General features: G+C 37.4%; 1 protein-coding gene and 1 pseudogene across 3 annotated transcripts in view; one reads left to right on the top strand and one right to left on the bottom strand.

Moving 5' to 3' along the window:
- Positions 1 to 479: 479 nt before the first annotated feature.
- NIPSNAP2 (nipsnap homolog 2) overlaps positions 480 to 17,357 on the bottom strand; it is a 33,767-nt gene continuing 16,889 nt past the window's right edge. For 2 of the 3 annotated variants that reach the window (XM_038538961.1, XM_038538962.1), the window contains exons 4-10: positions 17,133 to 17,227; positions 16,708 to 16,778; positions 15,762 to 15,902; positions 14,422 to 14,453; positions 5,748 to 5,842; positions 3,301 to 3,384; positions 480 to 1,642 (exon numbers count right to left, since the gene is read on the bottom strand). In XM_038538961.1, coding sequence (XP_038394889.1) covers positions 1,578 to 1,642; positions 3,301 to 3,384; positions 5,748 to 5,842; positions 14,422 to 14,453; positions 15,762 to 15,902; positions 16,708 to 16,778; positions 17,133 to 17,227 — 583 coding nt within the window. In that variant the 3' untranslated portion in view covers positions 480 to 1,577. The remainder of the gene's footprint in view (positions 1,643 to 3,300; positions 3,385 to 5,747; positions 5,843 to 14,421; positions 14,454 to 15,761; positions 15,903 to 16,707; positions 16,779 to 17,132; positions 17,228 to 17,357) is intronic. The other variant, XM_038538963.1, reaches the window with a different exon arrangement.
- On the top strand, positions 8,559 to 10,529 carry LOC119872129 (annotated as a pseudogene).

Here is a 17,357-nt window from a genome sequence, read left to right as displayed (position 1 = left end):
AACATGCTCTGAGCATCCAATCAGAAGAACTGCTAAAATGCAGATTTTCTATGACAGAGCTCACCATATCTTCTCCCTCCTATTGCTTCCTGTGGTGCTAAGAAGTCACAAAAATTCAGAGCTGAAGGGATGTTAAATGCCACCGGATTCCACCTCCCCATTTTATAGATTAAGGGAACTGAACACCAAAGAGGGGAAGTGAGTACCTCATCAAGGAGCAGACCATGGACTTGAAAGCACCTGTTGTGCCAGCAGCCCCATCCTCCCAAACACTGTGCACCAGTTCACCCACATCCATTCCTCAAAACATTCCAAAATGGTTAGGGAGAAGCGGATGAGCTTATTTAGTATTTTGTAGACTAACATATAGACTCACTCATCTGTAGACTCACATATACTCACTCAACAGGGGACAAGGTGTTTTTCAAGAAGGACAGGGTCATTTTCAGCACAAGTTCATAAAAAAGACTGCAAACATGTATATGTGAAAATCAAGAGGGTTTTATTGATTTTTATATGTTCTTGGAGAAAACCACATGTAAAAGATTGACATTTGATATGAGATTTATTCACTTTGTTTTACACATAAATTCTTTAATTTGGGGGTCAGATGTAATTTTTCACTTTAACAGGACTTTCACATTACAGTCACAAAATTGGCACACTATATTAAAAAACTAAATCAAACAGAGCTAGACAAAGTATGCATTTTATTCCAACTTAAATCCCAACATGCACCACCCCTCATACATGATCTTAGAAGTATCTACTGTGGGCTTTACTAAAATATTAACTACAGAATGCTTGAGGTCACATATGATTGTTTACAAAATAAAACCTCTTTTCCTAATGCTACTCATTTTATTATAGAAAAATATTACAAATAAAAATTAGTGCTATTCAAGGTGTTCATTTCAAAATCACATATGATACACAGGTTTAACCCATTATCTCCCCTCATACAGAGATATCACAATACATGATGTAAAGCCTGAATTACTGATTAAATGTACCTTAGCAGCCACTACCAGCTTAGTACTGACATGTTTACTATGCCGACTGATTAAAAATAAGAGTGAATTCAAACATTTTCTGGTACTGGGTATACTTCTAATTTGTTCCTAGTCTGAGACTCAGAAAAACTGCTAGAGTAACATAACAAAATCTATATTTCTTCCTGATACAAGAAATTTGTATAAAAATCTGTAATTACAAAACAGATTTGCTTTTTATAAAGAAATTGCTAACTTTTTTTTCATTGTTAGATTCATGTTTGGAGATGATTCAAATTTTAATTTTGGCCCTCTTTTCCCAGATGGTAGAGAGGGGTGGCTGGTAGAAGGTATATTCAACAAACACAGGGATGTTTCAAAGAGGACTACAGAGCACTGTTACAATCAAACTGTAATAGTTTCCTTTCCTGTGATTATGTAAATTTTAAAGAAAAGAGGTTTCTCATAAGCTATATACAGCAGTTACACACTTCAGTGTTTCTTTTTCACTTGAAATACAATTAAAATTAATTTATAACAAATACTTGTCACATAAATTTATGTAGGCACATAAAATCTGTAGCTTTACTGGAGGGGTGAAGTCTTCAGTGGGATCATGATTCTAGATTCCATTTCCTGAATAAGTGGGACTGAAAACAAGGATCAAGGTTATTGTGCTTGTTCTTTTCCAAACAGATGATGGTAAATATACAGTAACAAAGAATGTTCAGAAGAACGTTCAGAAGACATGGTGCTTGAAATCAGAACAGCGTACTGGAAAGTATAGGACTGATCTTGGGGACAGAAATATACAAGTTAATGGTAGATGAGTTAACATCCTAGGAGATGTTAAAATTAAAGCAGATTCTGTCTGGAGGTCTGTTTCATTTGTAGGAACTTAGGAAAGTCCATGTTGCAAGAAAAATGGTGCCTTCTCAAAAGGTTGAGAACTGAACTAAAGTTTTTTTTTTTAAATGATGGTTTGTTTATTTATTTATTTTAAAGATTTTATCCTTTTTTTGAAAGAGAGAGACAGAGAGAGCACAAGCAGGGAGCAGAAGGAGAAGCAGACTCCCCGCTGAGCAGGGAGCCCAACGCAGGGTTCGATCTTGGGACTCTGGGATCATGACCTGAGCTCAAAGCGGAGCCACCCAGATACTCCTGACCTAAAAGTTATATAAAATCAAATAATACTGCATGTGGCTATATCTTGTGTAAAGGAACAGACAGATGGCACTTCTAAAACTGTCACTGCTGGGGCAGCCCGGCTGGCTCAGCGGTTTAGCGCTGCCTTTAGCTCAGGGTGTGATCCTGGAGACCCGGGATCGAGTCCCACATCGGCCTGCTTCTCCCTCTGCCTGTGTCTCTGCCTCTCTCTCTGTGTGTGTGTGTGTCTCTCATTAATAAATAAATAAAATCTTTTAAAAAAATAAATAAATAAAATAAAAATAAAAAATAAAACTGTCACTGTTGAGTAAAATACACCTCTGGGAACTAATGAAAGTGTAAGAATAAGCAACAAAGTCACATTAGATGCTTTGAACTAAAAGACAAGATAATACTTATTTTCTAGACAAAGTACTCTTTGATTTTCTTAGTAGTGTATGGGCTTAAAATGTACCTGATATGCAACGTGATTGGTACTTACTACCTCTGTCAGTATTGCTGGCTTGTATTCAGCCCAGGTGTTCTTATAAAAATCAAGCAACCAGGTTTTCATAGTATCCGTGCACAGGCATACACATGTGCGTACAGAAAGTCAAAATGTCAAAGTAATTTTCAAAATTACTTTTTAATGGCTGTTATTAAATTATAATTTGGGGGGAATAAGTAACTTTGATGAGAAAGGGAAAGCTGAGAAAAACATTGTGTAATAAATATTCAGAGAATATAGAAAAATACAAAACAAGGTAAATGTTGTCAAACTTAAAACATACAAGGGTCTGAAAACTGTACCAGACAACATACACACTTGCTTTTTTTTTTTTTTAATTTTATTTTTAAACTCTTCACCCAATTTGGGACTCGAACTCACAACCTCATGAGATCAAGAGTCACAGGCTCCACCAACTGCTCCTTCTCCCCTACATACTTGAAAGAATGAAAGCTTCTTATTGAAAAGAAGGCATGTCATTATTAAAGAAAACTCTGCTTATTCTCCATCCCCCCACTGGCCTTAATGATTCACCACCCTGGAACAACATACTTTTTTTTTTTTTTTTTTAAAGTACACATTAGCTTTGGGGTGAAAAAATGTAAAACAGTAAGATGAGATGAATGACAAGTTTTAGCTCTATGAAGGTTTTACCTGTATAATATACCAATTCTTCCCAGCCATGTTTATGCCATGCTGCATTCCGTATATCTTCCCTGGACTGAAGATCCTTGTAAGCTGAAAAATAACCACACAGCATCAGCAAGACTTAAACCAAACAAGATGTGATACATTCTACCAGTATGTCTGTCAGGTATGGAGTCAGCTGCTCAGCTGGTTTTCTCAGAAAGACCGCTTTGGGAATTTAATACTGAGCTGGGATCATTGTGAGCTGGTTATTCTTTTTTTTTTTTTTTTTTTTTTTTTTTTGAGCTGGTTATTCTGAGCAAAATTATGTTAGGCCTTTTGAGAGAAGCAAAATAAATAATTATTTAACTTTACAATCTAATGCATCCAAGACCTACCACTTTTCAAGCCCAGTGAATTTCCTCAATAACATGTTAAATTCATAATCAGAAGCTGTAAGACACCTGGGTGGCTCGTGGTTGAGCGTAGGCTTTCAGTTCAGGGCATGATCCTGGGATCCTGGGATTAAGTTCCACATCGGGCTCCCTGCATGGAGCCTGCTTCTCCCTCTTCCTATGTCTCTTTCTCTCTCTCTGTGTCTCTCGTGAATAAATAAAATCTTTAAAAAAAACCCCAAAAAACAACTTTCTTAAAAAACAACAACAAACAACTGTAAGACTATAGATAAGCAATATTCAATTCAATTTTGCTCAACATTTCCAAAGCACTACAGGGATGTGGGTGAGAGACTGTGTTCAATGCAGTGGACAGCAAAAAGACAAGTAAAGGCAAGGTCAGTCCCTCCTGAGCACTATGGTATACAGATCTACAGCGAAGAGGCTGGACAGAGTTGTCTGGAAGGTGTGATCTGACCAGGTGGGTCTTGAAGGTTGAAAAGATGTCATCGACAGGAACAGAAGAGAAAAGTGGTTCAGGTGGAGAGAAGGGCATCAGTCTTTGGTGTCATGTGGTACAATTCAGGTGCCTTGGTTTCTGACTCCCAGCCTGGGCAAGATCCTTCCAACTACTGACCAGGGAAGCACCTCCTAGGCATCTTGATGGGGAAGGGGGAGGGCTGCCCAGTCAAGACTCAAAGGACAAAAATCAGGGCTTCCAGTTTTTATTCTGAAACATACACCTGTTCTCCATAGGTTTCCTTCTCCTGACGAGAAGACCTACCCATGTTTATCTACGAGTGTAACCATCTAAAGATAAAATTTCTCTGAACTAGTAATGGAGTATAAATTTATAACATAAAATTTGGAAGATGCTGAAAGATAGATGGAAAAAAAATCTTTTATCTCTCACCACCCAGAGCAAAACAGCATGAACATGACAAGCAGCAGCATTCCAACTGAGGTCAGGTGCATGGCCAGTAAACCTTGCAGGGAGCACAGGTTAGAGATGGCTGCATTCTTATTTCTTAATTTCAAATTTTCATTTCCTTAATTAAAATTCTTTTTATTATGGTAAAATATGCATAGCAAAATTAACATTTTTTAAAAAAAGTTTTTATTTATTTATTTATTTGAGAGGGAGAGATCCATCATCATACCCATCACGTTTCTCTGTCCACCTGCCACGCTAACACAGCAGGCAGACAGGATGCAGCCCTTGGTGGGACCAATAGGTCAAACTGATACCTCAGTTAATTAACGTGGTCTAGAAATGAGTTATGATTTTTATTTTTTAACTTTTTTTTTTTTAAAGCAGGCTTCACACTGGGCATGAACTCAAGACCCTGAGATTAAGATGTGAGCTGGGGTCAAGAGTCAGATGCTTAACTGACTGAGCCACCCACCCACCCCTTCATTTCTTTAATACTAATAAACATATACAAATGTGCCCAAAATGTACCAAGCTATTAGACCCAGTGGTTGTTCTAGCAGGGAGACAGACAGAAATAGCCACAAAGGGACAACCTACACAGGCATACTGGGCTCTGGGGGCTCAGGAGGAGTGGGTTCACTGGGTGGCAAGGGGATGCATAGGAGTCTGGTCCTGAGAGATACCAAACATGAGGTCAAGCAAAAGTGGGTGGGGATGGAAAAGGTGACAGGGAGGAGGTCCTCTGGAACAATGGATCGAGAGGCAGGCAGTGAGTGAGCATGTGGGGAGCTCCCTCTCTGGATAAAATGCAGGAGTGTTCCTAATGTGTTCTGAGAAGTGTCTAGAAGAGGATGATAGCTTTATCGTCTTCCCTCTCCCATGGCTCCTTGCTTCACTTCTGTTATTCCTTTCACCATTATCCCCACTCTCATGTCAGCTTGCTAATGTGCCCCAAGCCTATGGGCCTTTCACTGTTGACCCCTTTCCTTCTAGATAGCCCAGCACTTACTTTCTATCTGTGATGTTTGGATTTGCTACAGTGTTTAAAGTTAGTGATTTGAGATGTGCTTTATTGCCTAGTATGGCTTATTTGGTAATGGACCCTAAAGTCCCAGGAACACAAAAATGAAGGAACAAATACATACCCCAGAGATGATGTACCATATATAGCTGCCCAATCTGAGAGAAGAATCCTCCCACAGCTTCATTCCCGTCCTGTCTGAAGCGAATTGCACGAGCCCTGTAAGGAAAAATGACAACGTTCAGCTACTGAATTAGGTATGTTAAAACAAATCAGACTTCTTCCCTTCTCAAACAATATGAAGATGAATTGTTTTTAATTATCAAATGCAATCTAAAGTTATTTTAACGTAGATAACATATATAAGATGTAAATGTACTTTTCTGTAGCTATAATAGTCATTTTGGGGGAAGTGGACAGTAATTAATGACTACTAAAATCGGTGTTTGAGAATACATGGTTGCACTGCTGATTCTTGACAGTCAAGAAAATTGGCAGAAAATAGGGCCCATCAACTTAAAGACTGCTTCCCCAAGAATGTGGTGAGATAAAATGAGGGAAATGTGGATGTCCAGACACTTAAGATGCCAGAAGTTACTGTATCTAAGGGAGGCAGGGACCACCCCTGGATAATGGGGTTTAACACAGAGATGAAGGGGCACACCTTCAAAGCAGCTGCAGACCATGAATTCTGAAAAACACATTGAAGAATCATGAATGTGGAGCTTCCTGGCATGTATACACCATCACTATAAAAACTAAAGTTGCCTCATGGCATTATAATAGCATCATATGGTGACACATGGTGGACACACTTGTGGTGAGCACAGCATAATGTATAGACTTGTCAAATCACTGCGCTGTACACCTGAAGCTGGCTTAACAGGTGTGAACTATATTTCAATATAAAATGAAACAAAACCTCTGGCTCTTGTTTTGTTCTTTCTTACCATATTAAACCATCAGGAAAATGAGTACCAAATGGCATTCCTATGTGTGGAAGAATGTGTATATACAGGTATCTACGTGTGTAACATGAAATTGTGATTATTGGCTAAAAATTGGCACTTAGCTTAAACTTTCCGTTTTAGGATTTCCTACTGCAAAAGGTATCAGGCTCCTTAAACATCTTTTCATATTTATACCAGGTACTTTACTTTTATATTTAGTGATGCACCTGAAATCCTAAAATGATTCTTTTAAAAAGTATATAGGGGCACCTGGGTGCCTCAATCAGTTAAGTATCCCACTCTCAATTTAGGCTCAGGTCATGATCTCAGGGTCCTGGGATTGAGCCCATTGTCGGGCTCCACACTGAGCAGGGAGTCTGCTTCTCTCCCTCTTCCTATGCCCCTCCCACAACTTGTGCACATACGCGTGCTCTCTCTCTCAAATAAATCTTTAAAAGCATAGCTGGAAAAAAAATAAAATAAAAATAAAAGCATAGCTGGAGTCTCTCAGAGACTCCACACCACAGACCACTCAGTATATTTACATCAACACTGCCCAGATTTAGGTCTGCAGTCTGTAACATCAAGTTACCAGAATTGACAGGATTTGGGAAGACAGATTCATTCTAGTTAATTTAAAGGAGCTGGAGGCATATGAACAAGGATTCCAATCTACTAACATATACAGACACAACTCTTGAGGGACAAGATATTTGAGTTGGCTTGACTAGTACATTCTTGTCCTGGAGGCACACTTCAAAACACCTGAATTAGAACATCTCAAGGCAGGGCAAGGGCAATCACAGTAGGAGTGATAAAGCTAAACTCCTTGAGACTGATTTGTCCATCTCAGCTCTCATCCCCATGAGCTCAACTCTGTGGGGGACACAAGCTTTCAGGTTCTTTTGTGGTGAAGGAGGGATCTCTTGCTGTTGCCCCCATGGGCTAACCTCAAATGATATTAAATTCCTTAATCTTTATATTTAGGATTAAATGATCAATAACTTCAATAAAGGGGAAAGGAGAAAAAATGAGTGGGAAATATCAGAAAGGGAGACAGAACACGAGACTCCTAACTCTGGGAAACAAACTAGGGTTGGTGGAAGGGGAGGTGGGCGGGGGGTGGGGGTAACTGGGTGACGGGCACTGAGGGGGGCACTTGATGGGATGAGCACTAGGTGTTATTCTATATGTTGGCAAATTGAACACCAATAAAAAATAAATTTATAAAAAAATGATCAATAACTTCACAAAAATTACAAATCTGATTGGTAAATTATTGAAATTAAGCAAATCACTGTAACGTGCATTCTAACTCAGGGAAAAACTGTCTTTCATTGTGTGATAAATATACAGGATTATTCATTCCATTATGAATTTTTCTAATTGAGGTACAGTAGGCAAAGAAAACATACTTGCCTTAGCCTGGTAATAATCAGAAGCATGTACTGAAGAGGAGATCACCATCTTAAATAGTTACCTATGTGCCAAAATATAAATTGAATGCTGAACTGACTTTATAAATACTTTCAAAATAATTGAAGAATAACCTCAGTACTTCCTTGTGAAGTCTACAGTGGGCAAGTCTTAATTAGTAATGTGCAAAAACAGAAATAATGAATGATCCTATCCTGTGGGCAATTAAATTATTACGTGTATAAGGCCCTTCCCTAAAACTGGTCCCTTAATAAAATGGTGCCTAGAAGAATAGTGATATAAAATTAACTATGTATATCTTAGTTTTCAAATTAAAAAAAATTCTAACTTGCATTATGTAGCATTTGATAACCCAAGAAAAAAAGATTTATTAGAAATAAGAATCACAGGGGCATCCAGACGGCTCAGTCAGTAGATTGTGTGACTCTTGATCTCTGGGTTGTGGGTACAAGTCCCATGCTGGGTGTAGAGATTACTTAAAAACAAAATCTTAAAAAAAAAAAAAAAAAAAAGAAGAATACAGAACTTTTTTTTTTTGGTGCTAAATGAGATCTTACAAATTATACAGTTTAAAGCAACAAATTTTATAACTGAAAAAGAAGACATATAAGTTGAAAGTAAGTAAAAAGATTCTCATTTAAAGAAAATGAGATATATTTTATATGGCCAATATATATATTTTATATGGCCAATAACCTGCTCTTGGGTCTCTCTTAATTACTGAGGCTTTATGCTATTATATTATTTATTTTTTTCTCACAATAGTCAGGATTTTCAAAAACTATATAAAATTATAATGGTGGCTCCTCTTCAGGTGGCAGCCATAGCGGGCCAAGAGGATCCGGTGCAGCGGGAGATTCACCAGGACTGGGCAAACCGGGGATACATTGAGGTCATCACCAGCAGCATCAAGAAGATCGTGGACTTTCTCAACTCATTCGGTATGTCTTGTCGTTCAAGACTTGCAAAACTAAACAAGAAACTGACAGCCCTCGAGTGGAGAATAGAGTACATTGAAGCATAGGTGACAAAAGGTGAGACTCTCACCTAGAACTATGCCATGCTGCTGCTGGGAAGTTGCTTTATGGAACACAGGCTGACGTGGGAAAGGCCCCAGGAGCCTCAGTTCCTTCCTCTCTTATTATAGAGCAACAGGGCTTATTCTTGTTTTTCTTTTTTCAAAAGTGTGGCCTTTGGGCTCTGCCATGTACATTGATGTGTGATGTGGCATGTGGGAAGAAGTCCAGGGGAACTCTTGGAACCAACATTAGGCATTTTACCTTTTAAGTAACGTTTTGTAGAACTGTTCATCAGTGTGTTTGAAGCGCTCAGAGCCAGTTGCCTGGTACTCTTTGTTAAGGTCCTCTCCATCTCTCTCTCTGACTTTCCTTATAGCTCTCATTGCCTCTGCATTGATTCTATAAACAGTCTTTGTCTCCTTTCCACCTTTGGCGTGGGGGGTGGGAGGCAGTCCTGGCTGAGACACTTACACCCGGGCAAGGTGGCCACCAGAGAATGTCAATGCTCACCTACCAGTTTCTTGTCCTTGAGGGGAGGTCAAGGCCAGACCCCCACTTGGCTTGAAGGGTCATTTTCAGAATTTTCTTTCTGTCACTTGGGGTATCTTTGCCTCTCATATTTCCCTAATAAACTCAATTAAAAAATTATAATGGTAAAAGTTGGTGTTTTGTCATAATACTAATGAGCATGCTTCTCATGTTTCACTACCAAGTTTAATGTAGCTGTTAAGATGGAAGAAATGGATAGTTTTATCATTTAAATCAGGGTTTTCAAAGTAGACCCTCAGACTAAATCCAACCTTCTGTAGCTTGTTTTCATGGCCCAGAACTTAAGAATGATTTCTACCTTTTTAAATGCTTGAAAAAAATCACACCAAAAGAATATTTCATGATACATGAACATCATGACATTCAAATTTCAGCATCCATAAATAAAGTTTTGTTGGAACACAGCTATGCTCATGCATTTACAATCACTCCTGGCCGCTTTCTCACTAAAATAGCAGGGTTAAGTAATTGTTTTGCACACAGAATGGTCCACAAAGCCTAAGATATTTACTATCTGATCCTTTACAGAAAAGTTTTGCCAACCCTTAATTTAAATAAAATATTCTATACTCTTAATTTTTAAAGTGTTTATTAGAAATTAGTGCCACTAATAAAATAAAACTGAACATGTATTATTTTTAAGTTGTTTTTAAATTTGTGGCCATTGAAACACTCTAGCCACCTAGACTTTTAAAACAGCAATACTTTACTATTTTTATATTTCAGATCCTTTCAAAAAGAAATGAACACTGTAGAAACAGATAAAGTTCCCTTTGCACTCCTCCTCATCCCATCTGCTTCCCTCTTCCTCCACTGGTTACTACTTTTTGGAAACAGCTGCCTCTCATGCATGGTTTTATATTTCTATTTCATATGTATGTATCCATAAACAATAATATATCTTTTATATAACTCCTGGTATAAATAAATAAATAACTCTGTTTAAATAACTCTCCTGTTATATCATTTTAAAATTTACCTAACAGACATCATGTTGTACATACTCTCTAACTTGCTGTATACATTCCCAACTTGGTGTTTTCAATATTGATCCATATTGAAATGTTTTACTTTATTTTTTTTTTTTTATTTATTTTTTTTTTTAAATTTATTTATTCATGATAGTCACACGGGGAGAGAGAGAGAGAGAGAGAGACAGAGACACAGGCAGAGGGAGAAGCAGGCTCCAAGCACCGGGAGCCCGATGTGGGATTCGATCCCGAGTCTCCAGGATCACGCCCTGGGCCAAAGGCAGGCGCCAAACCGCTGCGCCACCCAGGGATCCCGAAATGTTTTACTTTAACCACCATCTCAGATTCTACTGCATGAATACACTATAATCCATTACTCTCAGACACACAGGTTGTTCAAAGGTTTGGCAATTTACTTTTTCTTACATAACCACCAGTTTCTGCCATCCATTCAACTTTTACCGAGCACCTAGGATGTGCCAGGCCTTGTGGACAGAGGTGTAGACCTGGAAACTGGAGTCTTCCCTGGGGTGACAAAGCTCTAACAGAGGCTAGAGGCAGTGAACTGGGGGGTGCAGAGCCCAGACTCCAATTTCACACTTGATTGTGTTGTATTTATCAATTTCCTCATTTCAAATTATCCTTGGATTCACAGTATAAATTCTCTTTAGTGAGGGGTGTCATTAGCAGCTTTACTGAGGTATATTTTATATACCATAAGATTCAATTAGATGTATACTTTTTAAGTAAATTTACAGACTTGTGCAATTATCACAATTCAATTGTGCTAAGATCCCGTGCCCATCTACAATCATCTTGTGTTCCCACCCATAGCCCCAGGAAACCACTCATCTTTCTCTCTGTAGATTTGCCTTTTCTGGATACTTTGTACATATGGAATCAGAGACTATGTGCTCCCTTGGGGTCTTTCACATAGTATGTATTTGTAGTGCACACCAGTAGTTCACTCCTCTTTATTGTTCAATAGTATTCCATTATGTGGATATACCACAGCTTGTTTATCCATTCCTCTGCTGATGGGCATTTAGATTGTTTCCATTGTTTGGTTATTATGAAAAATGTTATAGTCAGCATATATGAGCTTATATGGATGCACGGTTTCATTCTCTTGGGTATATACGCTGCAGTTCTAACTGCTGAGCCATATGGTAATTTCATGTGTAATATTTTGAGTAACTGCCTGTTTTCCCAAGTGGCTGCACCATTTTACATTCCCACCAGCAATGTATGAGGGCTCCAATTTATTTGCAACTTCATCAACATGTATAATCATCTGTTTTTTTAGTTATACCCATCTGAATGTGTGTAAAGTCTTATATCCTTGTGGTTTTATTTTACATTTTCTTAATGACTTAGAGTGTTGAGCACTTTTTCATGTGCTTTTTAGGTATTTACACATCTCCTTTGGTGGAATGTCTATTTAAATCCTTTGCCTACTGAAAGAAATTTTTTACAATTTATTTTATGATTATTACTTATTTTTTTCGTAGTAAAAAACATTAAACTTATCTCAGCCTTTTCACAGTTCAGTAGTGTCAAGTACATTCACATTGCTGGGCAACAGATCTCCAGAACTTTTTCATCTTGCAAAACTGAAACTTGAGGGATGCCTGGGTGGATTAGCGGTTGGGCATCTGCCTTTGGCTCAGGTCGTGATCCCGTGGTCCTGGGATTGAGTCCCACATCTGGCTCCCTGCATGGAGCCTGCTTCTCCCTCTGCCTGTGTCTCTGCCTCTCTGTGTGTCTCTCATGAATAAATAAATAAAATCTTAAAAAAAAAAAACCAAAAAACCTGAAACTTGATACCCACTAAATACCAAGCTCCCTCCACCTGGACTCTGGTAACTATTTGTTTTCCATTACTGTGATTTTGGCTACGTTAGGTATTTGTATTAGTGGAATCATATAGTATTTATCTTTTTTTTTTCTTTTTTCCAATAGTATTTATCCTTTTATGACTACCTTACTTTAATGTGCTCAAGGCTCATCCATATTGTAGCACATGGCAGAATTTCCTTCTTTGAAAGGCTGCATAATATTCCTTTACATGTATATATCACATTTTCTTTATTCATCTTCAACGGATATTTGGGTTGCTTCGACCTCTTGGCTACTGTGGCTAATGTTGGAATGAACATGAATGTGAAAATAGCTCCTTGAGATGCTGCTTTGAATTCTTTTGATTATATAACTAGAAGGATGGCTGCTGGATCATACGATAATTCTATTTTTAATATTTTGAGGAACCTCAGTACTGTTTTCCCTAGTGGCTGCAATAGTTTACATTCTTCCTGACAATGGACAAAGATCCCAACTTCTCTGTATCTTCACCAACACTTGTTATTTTCTGTTCTTTTGATAATAGCCATCAGAGACGGTGTGAGATAATATCTCACAGTGGCTTTGATTTGCATTTCTCTTATGATTAATGATGCTGAACATCTTTTCATATGCTTTTTGGCTGTTTGTAGATCTTAGGAGAATTGTTTATTCAAATCCTCTGTCCACTTTTTAACTGGGTTATTTGTCTTATTATTGAGTTGTAGGATTTCTTTATATATGCTGGACACAAGTCCTTTATTTGAAATGATTTGTAAAATTTTCTCCCAGTCTATGACTTGCCTTTTAATTTTTTAAATGATGCCCTTTGAATTGTAAATGTTTAATTTTGATGAATTATAATTTATCATTTTCTTTGGTGGACTGTGACTTTGGTATTATAGCTAAGAACTCTTTGCTTAGCTCTAGGTCACAAAGATTCTCTATGTCTTCTCAAAGTTTTGCTATAGTTAATTTTGGTATTTATGTGAGGTAGGGTCCAAACTCATCCTTTTGCAAAAATATCCAGTTGTTTCAGCATACTTTGGTGAAAAAACTACCTGTCCCCACAGGACTGTCTTGGTGCATGGATTGAAAACTAATGGCTCATATATGTGAGTTTATTTCTGGACTTGCACTTCTGTTCCATTGATCTGTATGTCTGTTCTTATGCCAGTACCACACTGTCTTGATTAATCTAGCTTTGTAGTCAGTTTTGAGACTGAGAAGTATGAATCCTCCAACTTTGTTCTTTTTTAAGGTTGTTTTAACTCTTTTGGGTCCTTTGAATTTTTGAACCCTGCTGGGGTTTTGATTGGGATTGTGGTGAATTTATGAATAAGCAAAATTGTTATTTTGCTACTTAAATGAAGAAAAAAAAAAAACCCAAGCAACTGTGTCATTGTGGTGCTGTTTATGTGATAAAAACGGCATTTCAAAAAAGGTAATATCTTTTTTTTTTTTTTTTTCAAAAAAGGTAATATCAAAGAAGAATATGAAATACCTAATGCAACACTGGGGTTTTATTTAAAAAAACAACAACAACAACCAAAACCAGAAAAAAAACAGAAACCTTACCTCTTAGATATATATATAAAATATTTATGGATGAAATGACATGTTATTCTGGATTTACTTTCAAATAATCTGGGTTGGGAGAGGCAAACCTAAGCAAGATTGGCCATGTGTTGGTAACTATTGAAGCTAAGTAATGGGTATGTAAGGTGTGTGTGGGGGGGATCCATGGTGATATTCTCTCTAGTTTTGTATCTGTTCAAAAAATTTCATAATAGAGGGATGCCTGGGTGGCTCAGTGGTAGGGAACCTGCTTCTCCCTCTGCCTGTCTCTCTGTGTCTCTCAATGAATAAATAAATGACATCTTTAAAAAAAATTTTCATAACAGCAACATCAAATAAAACAGTCGAGTATCAAATCATGGCTTCATCCTCAGATTTTATTTCTAGAATTAACACTATGGCCTAAAATAATCTATTAATAAGATTACAAACTCACCATTTGGTAATATACTCACCAGTAATTACCCCATTCAATCATAGTTCCTGGCTGAAAAGAGATTTGGATTTTGGTCTGTTAGTTCTTCTGTGAAGAAATATGGAAATAGTAGTATAAAAAATATCAAATGACAAAACTAACTTAAAAGTTACTTTTAATAATGTAAAGTGCAACAAATAAAACATGTAACAAAATAATACTATTCACCATGCTCATATCTATCCCATAGTGGGAGTAATATTCTATTCTATTTCATATAAGAAGATAATATTTACAGTAAGTCATCCAATTATGGTTATCAAGACTATGGTTAGGTCCATCCTCCAGATTTATTGAACTCCTGATAAAATTGTTGGTACCCATTCAGACTATTGTGAAATTAAAAAGAAATTCAATTTAATTGGATCACTATTTTTTTCCCAGTATAATGCTGAGTATTAGACTACTAAGATCTACTGCTGGTATATATTCCTTTTAACAATGTTGCTATGCTGCTATCTGGGGTTTCTTTGTAGTAGTCACTTCATGGGGAAACATCATGAATGTCTTTATAAAATATTCCCTTTGATTCTTACAATGCTCTGTAATTTATTCAGCAGTCTCACATTTGTTAGTTGCTCTAATTCAATTATAGCAGATGCTACATATTATACCTAGTTCCGCATTTTAGGTCTTTCTTCTTAAAAATAGCAATGCTGGGATGCCTGGTGGTTCAGTGGCTGGGCATCTGCCTTCCACCCAGGGTGTGATCCTGGGATCCGGGATCGAGTCCCACATCCGGCTCCCTGCATGGAGCCTGCTTCTCCCTCTGCCTGTGTCTCTGCCTCTCTCTCTCTCTCTCTCTCATGAATAAATAAATAAAATCTTCAAAAAAATAGTAATGCTCTATGGAAAAATGTCAAATAAAAAACACTATATAGGGATCCCTGGGTGGCGCAGCGGTTTAGCGCCTGCCTTTGGCCCAGGGCCCGATCCTGGAGACCCGGGATCGAATCCCACGTCGGGCTCCCGGTGCATGGAGCCTGCTTCTCCCTCTGCCTGTGTCTCTGCCTCTCTCTCTCTCTCTCTCTCTCTGTGACTATCATAAATAAAAAAAAAAAAAAAAAAACACTATATAAAGATTATATGAAACAAAAGAGCTTAGGAGATGAAATGAAAGAGAATAAGATAAAAAAAAAAAGGAAAGAAGACAGGAATGGGCATTGGAGAAAACAAACCAATCAAGATATTATGCCAAACACACATCACAAAATGTAAACTTAACTTTTGCTATTGGCATTAAGGGGTGCTCACATCTCCTCACAGAATAATGAGAGGGCTGTTAACTTAGAGATTTCTAGTTTAGGTTTCAGTACTTACTCGGAGCTGGTAAGATCTGAGTTCATATATATTAGGTCCTGACCGTGGGATAGGCTCATTCCAGAAACTGAATTCCAACAGCAGCTGATTCTTCCTAGAGAGAAGCATGTTGCTTCTTGCCTTGCGGAATTCCACAAATTCCTTTGAGGGAAAAAATGTGCTGATGATATCCTTTAGTGTTTACATATAAACCCATTTTTGTATCATTTATGTTCCTCCTATAATAGAATACTATCATAAATAGGGTCCTAGGTGGCCTGAGACAGCCCCCAGCTTACATTTTGTTGAACTGGCAAAATAACTATTAGCATTCACTTTCACTCTCAAAAGTATCCAGGTTTAGATGACAAACTACATAGCCATCCTAATTATTTAAATAACAATGTAAGCAAATTCAATTTCCTACATTTTTGAGTTCTCCTAACAGTGTCTGACAACATATTAATAGAAGTGACACAGAGACTACAAAATACCAGATGGTCCAAAAGCCACTTATATTTGGACTGGGAATCTATCTACACAAAAGGTTTTCTTTCCTAATAATGTGTGGCTGTTAAAATTCTCTTCATTGACCTGCACCTATTACTGAAGGGAGGGGGAGGAAGGAAGTCAGCCCAAGGGAGAGACTATGTGGCTGGCAGTTCCTGAAGCAGATTAAGTGTTGGGTAATCCAGGGCTGACTGTGTCTACCATGCTGACTTACTGGCATGAAAGTACTAGCTCACGAGTTTCAAAATACAACTGACTTTTACAATAAGAACTGCTATGTTAATAGTATTACAACTGGTTAATTATGTTTTGATACAACTTTAAGAATCCAAATAATAAAACTTTTACTACAAAAAAATTTATTAATATTAAAAAAATGATGATAGAAAAGTCATTTAATTATGTCCTATCATTTATTACATCACTAGTCTGAATAAACATTTTTCAAAATCACTACCTGATTTTCTCTGAGTTTATTCATGACTTCTGTGAGGGCTGGATAGCCTCCTTCATACCTCCAGAGGTGGACTGAAATATATTTTTAAAAGGTAACATACATTTAGAGTTTCATGATACTCCTTACCTTGAAAATAATCTACATATACACAATGTTAACATCATACGAAACTGTAATGAGCCACGTGTTGGCATATGAGTTACACCATAGAGTTTCAATAATGGATTCAAATGTTAAAGCAAAAAAAAACCAAAAAATTAGTAGTTTTTGCAATCAGTTGCTGGATAAACTACTTTAACAATAAAACTAGACTAAGACTTATAAGGCTTTGATTATAAAAACAAGCATTAAATTTAGTATTATTTAGGTCATTAACAGTAAAGGCTTGGGGACAAAGGTTTATTCCAAAGACTTCTGCTTCCTACCAGCTTGATCCTGCTCGCCATACCACGTGTTCCAAGTCCCCACCAAAGTACAAGGGTAATGCTTATCTTCGTGAATCTTTGGCAACACCTCTTGACTTAAAGAGAAGAAATAGCAACACTAATTAAACTGACAAGATTATACCAGGTAGACAACACATGGTCAGCAGTAGGAAAAAGGCCATCTACTCTGACAACTGATCTCAGAATATATTTATGATAAAATGA

This window comes from Canis lupus, chromosome 6 (assembly GCF_011100685.1).
Source record: "Canis lupus familiaris isolate Mischka breed German Shepherd chromosome 6, alternate assembly UU_Cfam_GSD_1.0, whole genome shotgun sequence".
Lineage (NCBI taxonomy): Eukaryota > Metazoa > Chordata > Mammalia > Carnivora > Canidae > Canis > Canis lupus.
The sequence above is the reverse complement of the archived record's forward strand: the minus strand, read 5'-3'. Positions and strand labels throughout refer to the sequence as shown.